The 17,526-nt window shown below is 38.7% G+C and overlaps 1 protein-coding gene across 18 annotated transcripts in view; it reads left to right on the top strand.

Moving 5' to 3' along the window:
- The first annotated feature begins 551 nt into the window (after positions 1–551).
- The window catches only part of brsk2b (BR serine/threonine kinase 2b), a 156,410-nt gene continuing 139,435 nt past the window's right edge, over positions 552–17,526 (top strand). For 16 of the 18 annotated variants that reach the window (XR_013203691.1, XM_077229402.1, XM_077229390.1 and 13 more), the window contains exon 1: positions 607–888. Coding sequence is in view for 17 of the 18 variants with exons in the window: in XM_077229402.1 (XP_077085517.1) it covers positions 798–888 (91 nt within the window). In the remaining variant the exon portion in view is untranslated. Of the gene's footprint in view, positions 889–17,526 lie in introns of all 18 variants that reach the window. The other 2 variants (XM_077229396.1, XM_077229404.1) reach the window with 2 other exon arrangements.

Raw genomic sequence — 17,526 nt, 5'->3', positions numbered from 1 at the left:
ATTATTTATTTGTTTCGTTTTTGTAATGGGGAAAACAGGGTTGCATGCTTGTAAAATGTGGAGATAAATCTGGTATTTTTCTTATGTTTACTATTGTTTTTACTAATTCAAAAGATTATCTCAAAATAATTGATTGTTGTATAATTTTAACTACTAAATACAGTCTAGAAAGCCAAGACCTCTGAGCTCTGAACCATAGATGGAGGATGGGACATGTGACCAGTATGCCAGGTCAATTTTCTGCCAGCTAGTATCGAATACATCTGATGTCTCACAACGTCATGCCTCTAATTCTTCCCAGCAACGTGCACCGTTTTCGTGGAATATTCCGAACATTTTACATGTTATTTATAGTCTGTAATTAACTATAAAATAAATCTACTAACCATTTTATGTTTAATTATTTTAACATTTTAGGCCAACAGTGCATCCATCAAAAACAAGGGGGTTTCAACTGATAATATGATGCAGTATTAGGACATTGATTATTCAAACACAGTATCCGTCCGCGCTCTTCATCATCTGTGATGAGATGTGTGTTATGCGCGCACACACGCAGCAGGCGCAGGCTGAGCATCACACGGGCGCGCGCGCTGCTGTGAGATTATCCGAGCGCTCGGCAGCAGAGAGAGAGAAAGAGAAAGAGGGAGACGCGGAGGAGAGCAGCAGCAACACCGATCCTCAAGCAGCGTCTGGAGCAAGAGCTGGGCGGGGAAATAACTGCGGTACTGAAGAAATACTTCATTGCCGAACAGCAGCAATTTGTCGGCATCGCAACTTCGTCCGTGTAAAGCAAAATGTCATCGACGGGAAAAGACAACAGCTCCCAACATGCGAATTACGTGGGACCGTATCGCCTGGAAAAGACGCTTGGCAAAGGACAGACAGGTTTGTCCTTTTGTGTGCTTGAGATCTGGGATGATGACACGCGCTGCTCAATACGTTCGCGCGATGACTAAACATGATACGTGTGTGTGTGTGTGTGTGTTTTTCCTTGTGGTGACATGTCATTGTGTAGAGAGGTTTTCCGCAGATTAAGGACCTTTGCCTACTTTTCTGACAATCCGGTGAGATTTTAGTAGTTGCAAAATGTTTTTTTTTTTTTGGGTGGAACAAGTTGGAAAACGTTCGCATTATATTCCTAGAAAAGGAACTTGGTTTTCGCAAATGACAGTTTGGCTTTGCGGCTCGCTTTGCTCTGCCTAATGCCGTTAATCCCGATTTGTCAGGCAACGGGATGTGGTTACACTTGCAGGTCCCACTGCCGAATCCATTCGCCTCGTACAAGAGCTAGAATTGAATGTTTGACATCAGGGTACAGATGGCCCTCGTATGCTGCTGCTGCTGATGGGACAGTTTTGGTGCATCCGTAGTGCACCATGTGTTCAACCTAATTTTCTCTGCAGTCCGGTGGTGCTGAAATATAGGCTAGTGCTGAAGTTTGAGATGGGCTATAAGGGAAACTAGTCTTGCTTTAGTAATGCTACAGGCCACTGAATGACTGCTTGCTGATTTGAGATGATGTGCTGATCAATACCATAATCATATAGCCTAGGTTTATGAACACTGAATGCATTGAATGACAAAAAGGTTATTCTTATGTTAATGTCGGCTCATTGCTGAGAATGGCTGCATGACATGGGAGTGAGGAGGACGAATTATTGATCTGGCGGCATTTTTTTTTGTGCTCAATGTTCTGTGGCCAGTGGCTTCTTCTGGTGTGGCTTTGGTGGAGAACAGTTATTGAGTCGATATCCCTGGCCAGACGTATCCAAGTCAGGGGCCTGCAGCTGTTATGCAACACATGAACTGCAACTGTTTGAGTATCAGATTGACTGTATTTTGAAGAATGTGGAGGACAGAGTTGATGATAGTCAGGTCTTCATGTTCTCAATCATATTTCCTGTTAAGAGTAACCAGTGAGGCTGCAATCTAACATTGGTATATAAATTATTTGACTGCTTAAAAAATGTAGCACTTGGTTTTTATTATTATTAAAGACCTCTTGGAATCTTAATTGCATTGTTGTGGCCTTTAGTCTGTGTCTATTAGCTTTGAAGCAATTTTTATAATGTTCTAAACATTTCATGTTAAATTTCACTTTCAACAAATGTACACATCTAAAATTTGCAGTTTCTTCCTGTGTCCTATGCAAAAAGCAAAGCATTACACCCGATTGAAAAGTATGATGTCTGAATATACATTATTTATGAAACAATAGGCAAATTATACGTGGTTGATGTGTATCCGCTGAGATTCTTAAGTGTGCAGTTAGTGCTGACACTTTGCTAAGTCCGAGGTAGTTGAGTGGTTGTCAGATTTCAAAATTATAACTGTGAGGCAGGTGGATTTTTTCAAGTACAGTATAAGTGATATTAGATACCAGGAAAGTTGTTACTTGTGGTTAATTTGTACTTAACACCCAAGTAATATATTTTTGTGGTTGCTGTTTGTATGTCAGAAGTCAAATGAAACACAGGTCCAAGCCAAGGACAGTGCCAACATGGTGGGTGTAGTATAACATTTATTCATATAAAGACATCAACTGTCGAGGAATATGTTCTTCATCAAATTTAGTATATACTCTGACTGATATTTGGATGCAACTTTTCTCTTCTGGGAAAAATATTGATGACTCATCTTGCACTTGTGGATGTGTCTACATTTTTGTCCCAATAAGAATCTAAATGATCACCTACGTTTGCCTAGCAACAGCAATTAACAGCAATTAAAAGCCATTTAATGGGGTATCAAAGGGTTAGTTCACTCAAAAATGAATTTCCTGTCATCATTTACTCACACTCATGTCATTCCATATCCATATGCTTTTCTTTCCCCTGCTGAACATAACATTTTCAGAAATGTGTCAGTGTCCCCCATACAATTGAAGTCAATCGTCACCAAAACAGTTGGGTTACCAACATTCTTCAAAATATGTTTTTGTTTTGCAAAGGAAAAAAAGCCATAGAGATGTGGAAGGACATGATGAGAGTGAGTAAATTATGACATTTATTATGAGTAAATTATGATCTATTTAATACCCCATTAAATGGCTTGATGAGTGCAGTTTATTTTCCTGTGACAACATTTCCCATTAAAACTGAAAGTTAGGGCAGGCCAATTTTCTTTTTTTGGGGCGAACTATCTCTTTAACAAGGCTACAGCAGAATTATACTCACATTTCTCATTTAACCGAACAATAGTAAGTTGCAAAATGCAACCAGTGCTAGCAATATGTCTATATGGTGTAATTACTGTCAATACATGCATTGCTTGTTGATTAATAGAGAGATGTCTCACACTGTTCATTTAAGAATAGGATGCTTTGTCGGCAATTAAACTATTGGCTCCATTTCTTAAAATAAATCCTTGTGTAGCCCATGGTTAGAGAAGAGCGGAGGGTATTCCTGCTATTTCTGCTGCCGTTGGCATGGCTGCTGAGAGAATGCTGCACAATGAACGCCGCTTCTCACTGCTGCCGCTGCAGAGGAGAGCCCATATGTCATGAGAGAGGCTCACACATAGAAAGAGGAGCTTGGGGGAGGGGTAGGGATAGTTGGGAAGGGGGTGGTTTGGGGTTGAGGGAGAGAGAGAGAGAGAGTTCTCAGAGCTAAAGCGGGACCCCCATGGGAAACAGTAAAAAGGACGCTCTAGTTTAATTTACCCCCCTCCTTCACCTCCCCAAATCAAAACGGATGTACGTGCCTGTATTTTTGCCTCCTCTGTTTCTTTGTGATGCTTCAGCCATCGCACATAGCGTCCTCGCTGCTCGACTCAGTTGAAAGTAGGTAGAAGAAGATTACAGGAGATCACCGGCTTAGACGGATTGGGCTGTGGTATTGGTTACCAAAAAACAATAACGTTACAATACCTGCTAGCATTTATGTCACGATTTGGTTCGATACAACTATACTGATCTCACAGTACAATACTCTCACGATACTTCAAGAGTTAAAATGGTAGTTTTTTATTATTATTTCTATGACATATGATAAACAAAAGTGCTGTTCATTAAAATGCTACATTTGGTATTACATCTGGCATGGACTTTACTTGGCTTGGACTTGGTCCTTCTCTCCCATGCACAGGGCAATGGTGACACCAGAATAGAAATATTCATGATTCTGTTTAGCTAAAAATACAGAATTATGTTAGAGACACACATGCTTGCACCCTGTCCCTGACTACATGAATTTAAAATGTTTTAAATATTGTATTTTACAAAATGCATTTTATTTCTAATATATTAATAATAATGAATAAACATGGAAGCTCAAATGTGTGACCTTATGGTTTTACCATATTTGATGCTAAATCTAATCTGTCTAAACCTTGTGAACAATACATTGTTGCTATCCACTATATTTTGTATCACTATATATTGTGCCACAATATATTGTTACACTGCTTTGCGAGACTCATGCAGTGTGTATTTTTTTTCTGTTAATTCGTTCTCTTCGTATCCCCTCTACTCTACTTATTCCCTCCTCTTCTCCTTCCTTCACTCTGTCAGGGTGTCCCAAAGGAAGCCCGTTAATGAAGCGGCGAAGTACTTGAATCACGAACACTGTCACGGGCAGAAACAGTGCCCTGTTGCTGGGTCAGGGTTAGACGGCGTGTACGGGCAGGCTCCACGCAGAGCCCCAGGCCTCCACTGCTTTTCCAGCATGGACATGGTGATAATCAAGCTATATATACACACTACCTCAGGGCCAATGAGTGTCTGTAACTGGTGCAAGACGGATATGAAGAGCTGCAGGCAGAACCACATAATGTATGGTCATTTTGCTGCAGTGCACGAAGGGTTGATGTCAATCCAAGGTAGTGCTTTCATGTAAGGGATGCCATAGCTTCTATTGGCCAGAATGTATTTTAGAAAGACACAGTATTAGCACCAGGCCTATTCAATGACACTTTAACCCTTAAATGGTTGAATGTTTTGCCAATCATGGGTGGGGTAGTGAATGACGTCCCGGGTCGAAAAAGACCCAAGTTATGTGTTTATGAGTTAAGGTGAAGTCATTGCCACTAACAGCACCAAACAGAAGTGTTGAAATAATACCATTCAGACAAACAGATAGTGCTACCCTAAACTAATGCTGTTGGTTTAGTCAAATGATTCTGGTTGGAATGCTCAAACATTTTTGTTTTTGAAAGAACTCAAACTATGAATGGCTTACTTGATATGAGAGACATCTTTCTTCATTTTTAGCCTTGGTCATATATTATGGAATGCACAATTGGCAGATTATGCATATTGTTTTGAAATATTTAAATCAATGATCTGTCATCATTTACTCACCCTCATGTTGTTTCAAAATTGTATGATCTTTCTTATGCAGAACACAATAGAAGATATATTGAAGAATGTTTATACAATGATAATCAGTGGGGTCCAAAACAACATATGGTCCCCACTGACTTTCAATGTAAGGACGTTATAATTTTTGGGTGAGCTATTATTTACATACAATGGCTTGTAACATCAAAATAGAGCCAGTTAGATTCCTTGATTAAGGGAGAGAAGTTAAGATAATATAGTTAGGAGGGGGGAGGGATTAAATCACATTTTAGGAAACTCTTCATCACCTCAAAGAATGTTTTGTTTTTAGCCTGAAAGCCTGTTTGAAATGTCAGCTGTTGACTGTCTTGCTGGGCTGACTTTGTGAACAATTTGTCAGTGTGTTTCTGTCTGAGGGGGTTGCAGTCTCCCAGACATATTCCAGCCTTCAGTTGGCTCTCATTTACTAAGTGCCAGATAGCAGTGGTTGGTTGTCATGGCTGCGCCCCCTTCCCTCAAGCCTTTTCTTACAATGGCCATGCTTTCCATCTTTCCAGAGATCAGAGGCAGACAGCAACAGTCCTTCGAAGCCCCTCTTTCCCACCCTTGATTTATGTAGATTACATCCAGTCTCTGCTATTAACACTGTAAGATTTTCACAGATGAATCTATAGAGGAATACGAAGCCTTTACGTCATACACAAGAAATGAATCTTACAGAAAACTGTTGAAGGAATGTGCGCTGGAATGATTGGTAGAGCAGAGCTGATTCCACTGATGGGCTCTTATACATGAGATTAGAGTATTTCTCATTTAAGGCTAGAATGAACTGCCAACATTTTGTTCCTTGATGACTAGCAATTATATAAATATATTTATATTTAGTTTTGGTTTATTGCTCATTCTTGTCACTCATCATTAACTTTCCTTGCAATGAATCCTCTCTCTTGAGCCTAAGGAACATTTTTAAGAGATTCCATGCTTTCCCTGCTAGTGTTTTGTGCCAAACATTTTTCATCGTGAGAAACATCAAATTCGGTGCACTAAAAGTGTTGTTGTAGATTATTATATTTTATACTATGGGGCTGTTGAATGCTTGAATCTGACTGGTTGACTAACGTTCTAGGGTGTGCAATTATTTTCAGTGAAACGCACGGGTAAAGTAGTTTCAGGCAGGTCTTGACATCATTACAGTTCCATCACTTCGCCAAATGATTTCAGTTATTTCAAGGGTCTTTACAGCCCACAACGACACCGACCAAGCACATAAATATAGTAAACAATAGGATAAAAATGACGTATGGAATGACGTATGGAAAGAACATACAAAGCAAAAAGTCACAAAATTTAAAGATAAACCTCATGGGTTAACCAGTATTTCCAACAAGTTAAAAATTGAAATATTTCAACATAACAAAATTGCATGAAAAGCTTTATTGTGTTGATGTATTTCCTTTTGAATTTGATAGTTAATAATCTGTGGCAGGTGGTATGAGAGGGAGGGGTATTCACATTCAAGAGAGCTTTTTATTGGGCAAAAAAAATATGTGCGTTGCTGGATGAGTCATCAGTATGTTTTGGTTCGTTTACCAGAATAGAAAGACTAATTTAATTGTGCGCAATATAATTGTGTACATGTGCTAAAAGAGAATTTTCCCATTGTTTAGGAGTACACTAGCTTATGACCTCAAAACCAACATAAATGGAATAACATTTTGATTGAATGGGATTGATAACTATTTAAAGTATATATCTGGTCTCTAAATGGCTCAAAAGCTAGTCTCCCTTTTATTTTGGTGGTGATTTGTCCAGACAGAAGTGTCATTTGTGCTGCACATATTATCTGTGGTGTGGTGCTATACATTGTGTAGTTTTGGTGGTCCCCTCCCCCTTTCCCATTGCAGAAAATTGCTCCCTAGTGTCTGATGCAGCTGTGAAGCCTTTTATCAGAGAAACACAGCAGAGACCCTTAACTCCTGGTGTTGTCCCTACCATGTTCCCCTCTCTATCGCCATCACACCACCCCTTTCAGCACCGTCTTTTAGCTTTGCTTTCTTGCCATAAATGCCATGTGTGGTATCTGCTCTTTACACAACATTTGGAGGTTTTAGCTGGAGGGTATTGGCAATTCCAAGGTTGGAGTCACAGGATTGACTTGAACATTTCTGATGTGACTTTATTTGCGACTTGCCATGTGAAGAAGCATCTAATCAGAAATGGCACAGCCAAGAGCAATAATTGCAGAAATATTAATCTTACTGTACACTGTTGTGTATATAAGTATCATGAAATGCTACAAGTACATCTGCAGTGACACAGGAGTCCAAACAGTGGGCAACTGCTCAACAGATGGACTAATTCTGGGTTTGATTAGGATAGATATTTAGCCTGTAGCCTGTGTAAAATGCTCTGGTGCCTATCTGCAAGTTCAAGGCAAAACAGAGACTGCAAGCACAGATTAATGGGAATACACTGATAGTACACGGACAGTGAAAGAGAGGGAGCGAGAAGGGGTGAAATAAGTGAAAGGTACAGAAATAAATGTGGAGGGAGAGGACAGTAAAAGAGAGAGTTTGAGTGGAATAGATGGTAGAGTACTTGAAAGTCAGGGAGAGATAAACATACAGTGTTTGAGAGGGAGACTAAAAAATAACCCTAAAAATCTATCATAAATTACTATCACTGATGAAAATGATTTTGTGGTGAAGTAAATACTACAGAAAAAAACAATGTAATTAACATGAAAAAGTTAGCTCAGGCAAGAATTATAAAAACTAATTAAATTCTATATTAGAACTCAATTCAAGCGTGTAGAAATGAAAGTGTAAATATCAACGTTATAAAATTAAGTAAAACTCCTCAACTTTTCTGATGTTCCCATCATGCACTGGGCCTTGAATAAATAATGAGGTTGATTTTTCACCTTTTCCCAGCTGTATTTACACTGTTTTATCAATGCTTTGGTTGTTAGCATTAGTAACTTGCCATTTTGTGACATTTGGAGTTCATTTTCTACACAGAATGACACATTCAAACACAAAAACGATCCATCAAATGTTACCGTCATTGTGTATTGTCTACCAAGCATCGAGGTCTCTGCGTTCACGACTAGGGCAAGTTTTTGATATGGTGTCTCACACAATATCTATTGTCTTAATTACCTAGATGTTTCTAAGTAAAGCATATACTTTAAAAGTGTGGTTTAATTCAATGTTATATTATTTGAGTGAAATGTATTGCAAAGGTCACTTCAACTAAATAGATTTTACTCAACCTTTTACTAGCCAAGTTAAAATTACTTATTTTCTTTGATACTTTCACTGAACTTAGTTAAGTAGAGTTTATTTAATTCCATATGTATGTCCATACTTGTTTATTTCAGTCTATCCCTCGTAACTTTTTTCTTGAAGTTAGAACGTTTTAAGTTTTAGTTCACCCAACAATTAAAATTCTCATTATTTACTCACTGATTTCTGTCCCTGTTTCTATATCTTTGAAGCTACAAAAATGGCATAAATATCATAAAAGTATAATCCATGTAAATCAAGTGGTTTAATCCAAGTCTTCTGAAGAGACACGCTCACTTTGTAGGATGAGCAGATTTAATTTAGGCTTTTATTTCCATATAAACTTTAATCAATGCACATACAATGTGAATGAACAAACCTCATTCGTTCTTGCGGGTCAAACAAGCACATTTGATCTTCTGTTTACCACATTTAAAGCGTTCTATGAATGATGTTGATGACAGAATTTTCATTTTTGCTCGAACTATCCCTTCAAATTTGAAAGCAAAAGCACAAGTATCATAAAAGTGGTCAATACAATGTGTGTGCTAAACTCCAAGCTATATGATAGCTTTATGTGATGAACAGATCTTCCACTCCAGTGAGCTGTTAACAGTTGCGACTGGATCATTGAGTCAGTGAGTTAAACACCAGAACCAGATCAGTATGTGAATTTGTGAACATTTTGTTGCAGTGCTTCTCTGGTTCAATAAAAAGATCCAACTGAATGATTTCTTTATGGAACCTACTTTAAGTGAATATTTATTTCAAACAAAATATTGATTTGATTTCCATCTGTGTCTCACATAAACCTATTGAAGAGAACTTGGAAATAATGTACAAGTCGTATGGACCATTTTAATGCTGTTTTTTGGAGCCCGACAGTCCCAGTCCTCATTCATACAGTATAAACATATAAAGAGTGTCCAGGATATTCTTCAGATGTTTACCTTTCATATTCCACAGAAGAAAGAAAGTGAATCAAGTTTGCAAAGACGTAAGAATGAGTAAACAATGACAGAATTAATTTTTAGGTGAACCATCCCGCTAAAAGATACTCAAGCATGCACATGTCAGTCTCGCATAGTTACAGATGACTGAAGGCTAAACAAGCAATTTAAGCACAGAGCACACTGCAAATAGAAATTATAAGACAGTGTTACAATTCACATGTATTCATGTATTATATTCTTTGGGTGTTTGTGCCATTTTGCCAGTACTGTATGAATGAAATGAGGTGTCATGTTGTTTTGCACGCATGATTGATTGGTAAAGAACCCAGAAGGGCTGAATATCCTGTCCAGATGGTGGGGTTTGGTCAAGCCGTGTCATTAGTCAGGTGGTTGCTGATGCTTGGTGGCCCCTTTATTTGCAACTGAAAGGCATTATCTTTCTTTTACTTAAAGAGTAAATTAGAGGAGAGAATTTACAGGTGAAAATGAACTGGGTTTGAGGGAATGAGTGTGTGTACACCCAGCTTAGAGACTAGCTATTTGCAAATCACTGAGCACAATTTCACAGAGTATTAATAGTGTGGCAGTACTACTCATTTTCAACCAATCACTGCCTGTGCAGCACAACCCCAGCAATAGAATAATAACTACACACATCTTTGTTCCCCCTGTCTAAGGCAAGTTGAGGGTTTCTATGGAAACCGGGGGAGGCTGTGTGCAATTTTATACATATGTTTTCTGGACGGCCATGCCGCATGGTTCCTCAGCCTTGCCTTGAGGGTCCAGCTATTGATTGTAGATTCTCTGAGTTATTAAAATGTGAATGAGGATCTCCCCCATCTCTTAATGTGTGCTGAATAATGGCTTTCAAGGCCGAATTTGAGCTTGGACCTTGTCTGATATTATCTGTTAGCTTAATTTCACACCTAACGACGGGATCTGGTGTACCAATGGGAGTTTTTGAATTCCCGAAGGTTCCTGTAGAACTGAACACAGTTTAATGGTTCTTGTTTATGTCTGTCTGCTCTGTACTTCAGTCTACATTGGCTAGAAGACCTGAAAGTCTTGCCTTTAAAGTGTTCAGAAACATTCATACTTTGTGGGACTGTGATACTTTTGCTTGTTTATTTTGATGTTCAGTCACATGAGATATAAAAGGAAAGCGCTCCAATTTGTAGATGTTGGGTCGACGAGGCTTTAAAGGGATAGTTTACCCTAAAATGAAAATTCTCTCATCATTTACTCACCCTCATGTCATTCCAAACCAGTATCCCTTTTTTCTTCTGTTTACCATAAAAGTAGATATTTTGCACTAAACCTACATCTAACCCTAACTGTAATAAGTACTGTTCAAGACAACTGCAGAACTGGCCAGTGCAACATAAACCTAAATCAACTGAGTGCGCCTTTAAATAGACTAAACCTTAAAAATGATCAGATTGCTATTGAGGTGGCTTTAGAATTACCTAAATTAATGGAGAATGGAGTTTTCAGAGATTAATTTTAGAAATCAGTGGGAAATCAGAACAATGGCTGCTTATTTTGACACCAACACAATACAGGGAGAGAGGGACAGAGAGAAAGAAGTGTTATTTATATCATAAGCGTTCCTCTCCCACTTTTCTTTGAATGTTTCTCTGAGCAATTGCAGGTTACGGACGTTATTTTTCAGTGCTTTTATTAGTTTGCCTGTGGCACTGCCTCATTAATTCTCTGCCTGTCAATGTAGTATGTGTTAATATAGTTGTAATGAAATATTCAGTCGTTTCTCCATGAGGAATGCATGAGGTTTGTTGCTCTACAGGGATTCATCCAGCATAGAGTTCACACACCATAACCATTTTCTACCATTATTACTAATTTGAACGTGGCTAGTAAATGGGTTTAGGTATGCTTTGCACATGATCAGTGCTGAGGTATGTTGATATGAAGCAGCCAGCATGTTCTCTTCTGAACATTGGAGTCAAACTCAATTAATGGCAAGCTTTGTTTGCCTCCACTGCCAATCTATCATGAGAGGGATCACGAAGCTTGTAGATGCACACAATACAGAGCATTTCATAGTAATTCTGTCCGTGCAATTTCATGCTACAAACAACATGTAGTAAATACTTGCTGTAGCTGATTTAATAATATTGTATCTTATGTTTATTTATTATGTGAAATGTCATGAGCATGTACCACTTATCTTTATTCAAATTAGATTTAGGACTGGGTTATGACATTTTCCTGATTCAGTTCTGATTCATTGGCTTTCAATTTAGTTTTTTCAGTTGTGCTGTCCATTTTGCTATTCTTGCATATGAAAGAATTTCTGTCAGCTAACGCTGTGAATTATACAGGCCAGCATTTTGGGCTGATTCACACCAGCCTTTTCAAACTATTCATTGAAACAAACTGCTCATAACAGATTGTTACGACAAATCAGACTACACTGGTCGCACTGTATGTTTTTGACTTAAAAGAACCGGCTCATGAGAAAATATTTATTCAATAATAAATTGTATATTTACAAAATATATTTTTTCATACTTTACACTGAAAGTGTTCTTGTTTACAAGGTAGTTCATCTGCATTTTGCTGCTATTGAAATTAATCTGACTTTACAGTACGTGTGTTATGTGTAACACACTGTAAATGTAACATGTCACCAGACTTTCTTTATTTGAGCAATGAAAGTTAATGACCTGCATTAATTTGTGCAATTGACAAGAAATTATTCATCCGTTTCCATTTCAAGTAGCCCTGCTCCTGTAGCGGTTTTCCTCATGCCTGAATGAGCTTTGTGTTGTAAATGACATCATGTGACCAGCTCCTCATATCCATATGACACGGACAGAGCCAATGAGAGGTCTCGCTAACTAGATAACTGTGTCAACATGAATCATTGTTATTGATATTGCCTGGCACATCAGACCAGGCAGGGCATACGGTTCAGAGACTCTTTTTTTGTCTCATTTACCCCTATTAGAAACTGAAATAATCCATCCCTGGTGTAATTGGAAATCCACCCACGTGTTACTGTAAAATACACGCACACAAGCATTAAGGAACTTGGTCATTCTGCGTCTGTTCAAATATGTTAAAAACATAACTACAAGAGATAGCGGCTCACCGCCTCGGGCTATATTGAGGTTGTGATCTCTCCGCAAAGTCAAGACCCTCACACCCCGCAGAACACACACAGATGGCCCCACGACTGCTCGTGCTTGTCTGCGTATGCGCTCGTGTTCCTCCGCAGCTTTTAGCCTCTGCGCAGGCTTCTGATCAAGTGGCATTATCAGATTAGGGAGGTGGGGAGAGGGTGAACAGACACTATTTTCACTTTGACTGCAATGATGACAGGTACTGCCACGGGCACATTGAGAGAGAGAGATACAGTTTGGTTGCCAGCTAATTCCTGTCTGTGTGTACAGTATGTGCGCACTTGGCTCCTTCTAATTTAGTTGTGCTCTGGACTGAGGAGACTCAAGGAGTGAGGCTGCGTTACTGCATTACAGCACAGCAACTGTTGCCAGACGTGTCTCTGTAGAGATGGTGCGGCACACATGCTGAGCACATCTGGCTTGGGCGAGTGCTGCCTGGTTCAGCATGGCAACAGCATCACACAGCCCTGCAGACCGTCACAAGGAGGGGTCAGGGCCTGCTCTCTGCTCAGATTTTAGCCCTCACACTGAATGCAGAGCTGGCAACTCTTCTCTATTCATTTTTAAGTTCAGTTTGAGCTGGAAGTCAAACAGTGATTGATAAATGGATCTCTTTTAGTCTTTACAGGGCTATTTTATTGTTAAAAGGTAAGTTCGGTATTTTACAGTAAAGCCCTTTGGCACTTCTTAAAAGCCCTTGTTTCAAGATCGTTTCTGATTAAATCGAACGGTTAAGATTAAAATTTGGACACATGCTGCTGTCCCGAGAATTTTAGGTTTTTGTGTTAGCACCCCCCCCACCCCCCCCCCCCCCCATTGCATTGGAACAATCATTCATATAAACGCATTGAACTTTAGTTTACAAAGACGTGAAACTCACCGAGTGGTCTGGGGTGTTCACTGATATGCTCACGCAAAAATCGCTGCAAAAGATGCTGTCCAACAGGTTTTATCGTAGTTTTTGGAAGCATGTCCGGTTGTGAGGCGTTTGGAAAAATAGGTCCACAGTTTTACAACGAATGGTAAAACACCTGTTGGAAAGCATCTTTTGCAGCGATATTTGCGTGAGCATATCAGCAGACCACTCGGTGAGTTTCACGTCTTTGTAAATTAAAATTAAAGTAAATTAATGCGTTTATATGAATGATTGTTCCAATGCACCTATGAAACCATTGTATAGGTGGGGGGGGGGTGCTAACACAAAACCAAAAATTCTCGGGACAGCAGCATGTGTCCAAATTTTAATCTTAACCGTTCGATTTCATCAGAAACGATCTTAAAACAGGGCTTTACTTGTAAAACGCCGAACTTACCCTTTAAATTAACTTAATTTGTGTTCCAAAGATGAACGAAGGTCTTACTTGTTTGGAACGACATGAGGGTGCATAATTTTTATTTTTGGGTGAACTATCCCTTTAAATTGCCACATTAACACATAAAAAGCGGCTACCCTCAACATAATCCAAAACTGCATAGACAAAGCAGGTATTGGTGCTAACACAAAAACCTAAAATTCTCGGGACAGCAGCATGTGTCCAAATTTGTATCTTAACCGTTCGATTTCATCAGAAACGATCTTAAAACAGGGCTTTACTTGTAAAACGGATAACTTACCCTTTAAACGTTTGACAAATTGATTTATTAAACCCTGAATTGTTTATTAATAATGACCCATAAAATTGATTCCTGTGATACATTGGTGCATAGTTTTTCTTATCGTATGTTGTGAGTGCTGCTGATATATAGTTTCATAAGGGTGCGTATCTCTGGCCTGTGTTTGAATGCAAGAGCATTATTGCTTTTTTTGCATGGTTTTATATTACCCATATTGCACTTGTGCAGTCCAGTATTATTTTTCTCCTTACATTAGCCTCAGAGTGCTTTATGAAAGATATTATTTTCTGCTGGATGCTTTATGCTGAAGAAGAAAAATCCTTTATTTCAGTGCATTACATGTGGGCATCTTCCTTTGCTTTCAGCCCTGTCACTATGGTTACAGCAATGTTTGACTATGTGTGTGTGTGTGTGTGTGTGTGTATCTTTTGATTTTATTTGTTTAATGGATTGGAAATGTCATTGATTAGCAGTGATGAAATAGCATGTAAAGCAGAGCAAATAAAATGACCAGTTCTTATGTCAGAAATATTCAAATTAAATTGATCAAAAGTGAGAGTAAATACATTTATGATGTTCATAACAGAATCCTGAAAAAAAACGTTTTCCCAAAAAATATTAAGCAGCACAAGTGTTTACAACATTGATAATAATAAGTTATTATTAGTTTATATATAGTTTCTTGAGCATCAAATCAGCATATTTGAATGATTTCTGAAGGATCATGTGACACTGAAGACTGGAGTAATGATGCTGAAAACCCAGCCCTGCCATTATAGTAATAAAAATATAAATATAAAAAGGTTATTTTGAAATTGTAATATTTCACAAAATCTCTTGTTCTACTGTTTTTTTTTTATTGGTGAGCATAAGAGGCTTCTTTCAATGTGAAACATCAAGTTATCAAAAAAAAAAAACATTGGAAGAAATTAACACGCATACACAGATGAATTGTGGAATTCTGTGAATTGAAACATGAATAAAAATGTGTGAGTTACTTAAACATTGTTGAAATACGAAGAGTGAGCATATGCAGTAAATCAAGAGAATGGCAGGAAAAGAATGCACATTATCCAGAATATGGTGATTACATGCATACAGAAATATTCCAATAACTGTGAACCATGTAAACCAAAATATGGACTTTATTCTGAAGATGAAGTGCATTAAAACGTGGTCAATGATTTAAATTGGTTGAGGTATTAGGCATGTTTGGTTGGGTAGCTGGTTGAAAGCAGGTCATGTTGCCCCACTGTGTCACCGGCTGACCAGATGAGGGGGTTTGGGGATTATTCAGGCCCCCCACAGCTGCAGCCACAGCCCTGAGTGGAACAGATGGCCGTCTGCATGTTAAGGCAGTCACCCCCACCACCATCATCATCACAGCACACATGCACAAATACACGACATATGACAGAAGCATTGTTGTGACATGTGCTATACACAACTATTATCTCCCTTTTTCATGTTCCTTGATTTGATTGTACATTCTTGTGTTGACTGATCTGCGGCCGGCGCTCAAGACACTCGGCAGACTCTCTGAACTGGCCAGTGTCACTTTGCCTGTGGCTCAGTGCCAAACTGATTCAAGGGCGTCACTCTGTGCTGGATACAGTCAGAGTGCTGGATGAGGTGAGGGGTCGGATTCGCCCCGCACAGACGCCACCCTCACACTCTTGATGGGTTGGCTATGAAGCACCCTGACCTTGGAGTGCAGTACGCTTGTTTTGTGTGATCCATTTCTGTAATATTCATCTTACCATGATAAAATGACGACCATTTATAAATGTGATGTAAAATATTAAATCTTTCTTTCTTTCTTAGTATTCTCACCTTTACAGGCACTGTCAGTATTCTTTTTCATATATAAATTTATGTGCACATATAATTTCACGTGGGGATATTATATCGATACACGGACGGCAAGTATCAATACTTTCAGGGAGTGAATTTCAGCTTGTGATTGCGAGTATTGTGCATAATAAGCTCTGTGCTTATAATGCTGGAAATAATAATCATTTTAAATATTTCTTTCATACTGTAATTTTACAAACAGCGCATCTCTCTCTTAAAACAGCCTTCACCATCCTTACCTGGGAGCTCACCTGTCTTTCGTTTTTGTGTAGACTATTTCACAATAAAATAATTCCATGGCACCATATAGTATCCAAGTTAAACGCTGTTAATGGCAAATTTATATATTTTCCTATAATATAAATATAAATATGATTCAGCACATAATTACATATCATAACTGAATACTGTCACCTTTGAGATTTTTTTTTATTGCAATTGATTGCAATATCTTATCGCAGAATGTTTAAAATCGCAATAATATTATATATATGATATATTGTGTCGTGGGGCCTCTGGCAATTCTCAAAATGAGTGTTTCATTTTTCACTCCAAAAAATATCATTATAGTCATAATGATCATTTTGTTGTTCAAATAGATCATTAGAAATGACAATGAGGCCGCATTAATTGAATTGGAAAAACGAGTGAATGACATTATTGCATAATTTAGTTGATCGTGTTTAGCAAATCATGTACATAACATATTGAATGTTCTGTAGTGATGAGAACATAATGAAATATTATTCACTACATCCCTTTGCCAACGTGCATAAATATGCCATGCATATTTCAGAAATGACCTGTGGTGTTGAAACTGAACTGGCGGTATGAATCTGACCTCTCTTGCTGAGCAAGCATCACATCACCAGTGCTTGATGGATGATTGGCCATATTTCCAGAATATTGAAAGACTAATGAGGTAACAATTGCAGATTACGTCATTTTTTTTGGATGACATCCCAGATTTCTGAAGACCCCTGTAAAAATCACCCCCACCCCCCAGCTTTCCATCTCCCTCTTTGTCTGTTTCACGTTCTCCCTCCATCTTTCTCCCAGCGCTTCCTTTGTGTTTGGCTGGAGAGCATGTCTGCTGGAGGGGGTCTATGACTCATAGAAGAGCAGGACTGTATTTTTAGCTCTGATTCACCCCTTGCCATGGTGCTTCCTGTGAGGAATATGAAACCCACGAAGCGCATTTCTAGTAGCTCCATTATCAAGCATCATTTAACAGGTGCAAGTCGCACATTTACAGAACGTGGTTGGGGAGTATGGGAATAAAAGTCAGGACGCTTGAACCTGGGTGTCTTACATCTCGGACGGTTTTAGAAGCAACTTTTTGAATCAGTCCATCTATTTCTGTTACTGCAGTGATGAGGAACTGACAGAGG

The sequence above is a fragment of the Siphateles boraxobius genome, unplaced genomic scaffold, assembly GCF_051911475.1.
Source record: "Siphateles boraxobius isolate OS27281-9 unplaced genomic scaffold, OSU_SipBor_1 130, whole genome shotgun sequence".
Classification (NCBI taxonomy): domain Eukaryota; kingdom Metazoa; phylum Chordata; class Actinopteri; order Cypriniformes; family Leuciscidae; genus Siphateles; species Siphateles boraxobius.
This window is presented reverse-complemented; position numbering and strand designations above follow the sequence as displayed.